Source organism: Apaloderma vittatum, unplaced genomic scaffold (assembly GCF_000703405.1).
Source record: "Apaloderma vittatum isolate BGI_N311 unplaced genomic scaffold, ASM70340v1 scaffold20823, whole genome shotgun sequence".
Lineage (NCBI taxonomy): Eukaryota > Metazoa > Chordata > Aves > Trogoniformes > Trogonidae > Apaloderma > Apaloderma vittatum.
The window spans coordinates 2,717-7,490 of NW_009707735.1; the positions used below are offsets into that span (position 1 = coordinate 2,717).

At 36.8% G+C, this 4,774-nt stretch overlaps 1 protein-coding gene across 1 annotated transcript in view; it reads left to right on the top strand.

Moving 5' to 3' along the window:
- LOC104271604 (testis- and ovary-specific PAZ domain-containing protein 1-like) overlaps window positions 1-4,774 on the top strand; it is a gene marked incomplete at its 3' end in the record, with an annotated part of 11,440 nt that overhangs the window by 2,487 nt on the left and 4,179 nt on the right. Inside the window, exons 2-4 of the mRNA XM_009866322.1 lie at window positions 750-899; window positions 1,095-2,378; window positions 2,889-3,198. Of these exons, the coding sequence (XP_009864624.1) occupies window positions 750-899; window positions 1,095-2,378; window positions 2,889-3,198 (1,744 nt within the window). The remainder of the gene's footprint in view (window positions 1-749; window positions 900-1,094; window positions 2,379-2,888; window positions 3,199-4,774) is intronic.

Genomic DNA, 4,774 nt, shown 5'->3' on the forward strand with positions numbered 1-4,774 from the left:
GTCTCATTTGGTACAATTGGGTAAAAGATGTTCTTTTTACTTTCAGTGGTACGTTCACATGACAAATATTTGTAGGTTGTTATTAATAAATTTTTTATTTGGAAACCATTTTCTGAAAACCTGAGGTATTAAAATTATATCTTTCTTATTTTGAAAACTAAGATCTAAACCCAACATTCTCCTGGTAGATCCATAAGTCAGATGAAATTTTCAGATGTCCACTTTTTTATATAATCTGTATTTGCTTTTAAATAAAAAGTAGTACTTTGTTAAAATGGAAGTCCTGTAGTTTTCCTAGATCTTGTTGAACAGTCTGATGCACTTCATTGGACTGTATATCTGAACTAAATTACTATATTTTTATGAACAAGCTTTTCTATTACAGAGAATCCACTGCATAAACAAAAGATTCCTGGGCTGAGTATGCAAACAGCATCTGCATGTTCTTGCCAGACTTGGTATTGTTTGGTTTCCACCTATGTTTTAACTATCCAACTTCAAATGTCCTTGTGACACCTTAAGGTTCTGTTCATCTTCACATTTGTTTCTGAAGACAAAACATCATTTGGTACTGTGGGTGTGCTATTAGTGCTCACCTAAAATAGTACAACTTCACAGAAATGTTTTAGCCTCATACAGTGTAAATCTCTTTAGTAGCCATGAATGTTTTTTGTTCTATCTGTGAAATACCGCAATAGTCTTTTTCCCTTAGTGTATTCTTTAATGACACTTCTTTGTTTTTTAATCAGCAAAGGAAAAATGGAAAGCAATTGATCAAGATCCCGGTACACAGGCTATGAAGCAGCTTAAGACAAATCAAAACAGATCAGAAGATTCCAAGGAAAAGGAGCCTCACTACTCTGAATCTCCTATGGTTGCTACTTCAGATGGGACTCCAAGTAAGAGCTTTCTGTGCCATCCTGTAGCAAAGTCGCATGCGCAGCATAAAAAAAGGAAACGCAGTATTGATCAAATCAAGTGCTCGCAAAGTTTTAGGGCAACTACAGCTGAAAAAGTGAGAAATGTATCTGCAAAATGTGATGCTGGACATTGCAGAAATGCCCTAAACCATTGTAAGGGTTTGCTCTGTGCAGCAGAAAAGAATCCGTTTGTGAGGTTAGAGGCCTGTAGTTACATCAATGCATTTGTGAGTTCTTCAGCCAGTGGAAGTACCAGTAGTTTTAAGTTAAGTGGATTCTTCCATGTAGCCCAGGATAAAAGTAAGCGTGTTTTTCCTGATGGTACTGTAGAAGAGAGCGGTATGAACTGTAAAACTAGTAGAATGCAAAGCGAGAGGTCACCCATAAAAGGTAGCTTGTTTAATGAAGACAAAACTCAAACTGGAGAAGGGTATTTTTCATGCTGTCAGTGTGAGAACAGTAAGTGTTTAACGGGAAAAAAGTGGAATAATGGTAGAAAGTCAAGAAAAAAGATTAACATCATTGAGAAATCAACAGTGCAGAACATTTTTACAGATGTGGCTAATGGATGCAGTGAGTTACAAACAGAAGCGGCAGTTGCTGTGTCAAGCTCCTTTGCAGTCTTAGGACTAAATCATAAAGCAAGTACTCTGTCAGCTTCATGTGATGATACAGCAAATCTTCATATGGGAAAAAATACTTGTGAAGCACAAAATACATCAGTCTGGAGAAAGAATAGTACCAAACTACCTTCATTTGAGGATAACTTCAAGAAGACATCTGAGCTCTCTGTAATAGCAAAAGAAGAAAATGCAAACAGTGTGCTGCATCATTCTGATGCCTCAGGCAACCTGAGAGTGCCAGCTTGGGTACATGGTGCTTCTAATTGTCACAAAAGCAAAACAAATGAAAAATTGAACAAAGCTAATAAGAAACTGCAGCGGTTTACCTGTCAAAGAACAGTACCTATGACTGGTAAAAAAGTTTGGCCTTGTGAATCTTGTGCCAGGACTTCAGAATGGGTTCATAAAAATCACAAGTCCATCTCAGAAGGAAAAAGACTTTTAAAGGCTGCCTTCAAGGAATCCTCTGATAAAAGCAATGTTAAAGCTATAGGAAATAGTGCTGTGACCAAGAATTTGAGACAGTTTGATTTGCCCACATCACCAGCAGAAGTTAAAGAATCTACACATGAAATAACAGATCCAGATACCGAATGTCTGACTTCACTTGAAACACCAGAATCCTCTTCTAGGAATATTTATGGGACTTTGAGAATGAGCAAGGAAAATGTGGAGTCACCAGTTAATATAGATGGAAGTGCTGTGGCTTTTAGCCATGATGATATGCAAGAAGTTAAAGCAACCTTGAATTTTCCAACTAAACAAAAAGATAAAAATAAACGATCTCTAAGAAAAAGAAACCTGTCTGTGACAGTCCAAAATGATACATCTACAGGTAACACAAACAGAATAAACTTGAACCATGAAAAATCACTAGTGAAGCAGACATCTTGTGATTTAAAGGCAATGAAAGTATTAAACACTGGAAACCTGACAAAATTCAAAATTCCTTTATGCAGAAAAAAACCTGAATCTGAGAAACTGAAATGTGTCCATTCATTTGAAAGAAAAACCTGTAGTCCCCTGGAGCTTCTTGGCAGCACTAGTGTTTCAAATAGACAGAAAACAGGTGAAGAGACTTTCTTGGTAAATTCTGAGCAGGAGCCTCTTCCTGTTGCAAGTGATGCTGTGTCTACAGCTTCCATGGGGAAGAAAGCAGATGAGATCAACAGTGAGGATTTTCAGTATGATGGTTCTGAAAACCTTTCAAATGAGATGTCTGCACTCCCTGAACATTTTTCTCTATATCCACAGCCTTTTTGTGACGGACAGCTAGAGTCACCTGTGCTTGATTTCCCTGGTACTGAATGTGTGCTGAAGTCTGATTTTCCTGATTGGAATGCAGTTGATCACTCTGTTGCATTAGAAATAAATGACAATAGCAGATCAAGTGGGGATCTTTCGCAGCACAAAAGCCAAGATTTTTCAGATGTTCTTGAAGCTTACAAAGAAGATGTTCTTGTCATTGATGTGATTGAGGATGACCCTGACCTTTTTGGAACCAATAGTGAAAAGGAACTTGCATTTGCAGACTTTGAAGATTGTCCTGTGAAGGTGTCCTATATGGGCACCTGTATTAAGGAAGAAAAGCAAGATCTTAAGCCTGAATATCCTGTTATGTCAGAAAACAGAGATTCAGTAGATGATAATTTTAGGTATGCATATCATTCGTTTTATTACAATAATCCTAAGTACTTTGTTCTCTTATCAGTATAGTTTAGTTGTAGTGGTCAGGCCTTCTCACAGAATTTCACTAATTTCTGGGCCGATTTTGTTAAAATTTGATTGAGGTATGACAGCACTGTGAATGCAAATAAAGTAATTTGTTCCTCATGAGAACTGGGATAAGTTCTCAATCAAATGAAAGTGTAGTCTGAAAGAATCGATTTAGACCAAGTGAAATATGAAAGAATAAACAAATTATATTAATTAATAATATCCTTAATATTTTAAAATACCTGACAATTTGAGATAGCAGATAGCACTTAACGGTATTTAGTTGTAAAGTGATGTAATACTTAGAAATATTTTTTGCTTTCGAAGTGTAGCTTATTCTTTTGCTGGATCTGTAGGAGTAACTGGTTTTCTTTGCAATAGTATTCCATTTTGCTATTCTCCTTCCCTGCTTTTTTTCTGTCCCCAGACGTGAATAATTTTCACATCTGTGATTTGGCTAATACATTATAGATGCTTATGATCCTGCATCTTCATTGAAGCAAGTTCTCTTTGTAGATTTTTAGCCATTAATGTTTTTCTGGGTATTGTTAAAATTGTTCTAGTGAGTGTATGCATGTGTTGGGCTTTGGTACATTGCTTCTTATGTACTGATATTTTAGTCTGGCATTTGTACATAGTAGTCGGAACTGTATTTCTGCTAGTAGCAAGTTATTATGGAAGGATAGGTGAGTTTTTAAAAAGATTTTTAAAATGTGTTGAGTGATACTTGGGTGTTTAACAGCATTTAAATTACAAAGGAAAGGATGGGTGCCTTAATTTGTGGTGTTCTTCTGGCTACAAAAATCTGAGGTGTAGCAGTTTGCCAAAATGACAGTTGCTGCACGTGAAGTAATACTTCTTATCCAAGTTGCATCATGAAACCAAAGCCCTGAAACTGTGCGAAGGGTGTACCAGGTGCACTCAGTAACTGGCTAGTGTTCAGTGACAGCTGTTAGCCGCTGTGGACGTGTAACTATTGTGGTCTGAGCTTTGAATTTAAATATCAAGATGTGTTTAGCCAGTGACACTTTTCATCCTTGTCTATTTGTGATCTTAAAAGCCAGAGGGGTATTTTTAGTTGTGAAAATTCAAGGATAATAATTTTTTGCTTCCAAATTTCAGGTGGTGAGAACACGTTCTTTGAAAGCAGAACATAGTGGTCACAACAGTGAGGTCCAAAATTCAAATAAGGCTTACTTCTTTGTTTTGGGGTGGGTTTTTTTAAAGCAAAATAACAGTGTCCAACAACCACAGAGGCACTTAACATTGCTACACATCTTTGACTTAAAATTTTCTAACTACTGTAATTGTGATTGTGTACGTGCCCAGAACTGATGTCTCTGAACAAGTAGGTTTAAGTAGGACAAGCAGGTCTTGTATCTTTAATCCAGATAGATTCAGGAAAGGCTCTGTGCATGTCCATAACAGTCTGATTCAGTTACCATGCTCTGGTCATTACTCTGATAAGTAGAACTGGTTATTCCACTGGTGGTTGTATTTCAAGAAGGAAAGAGT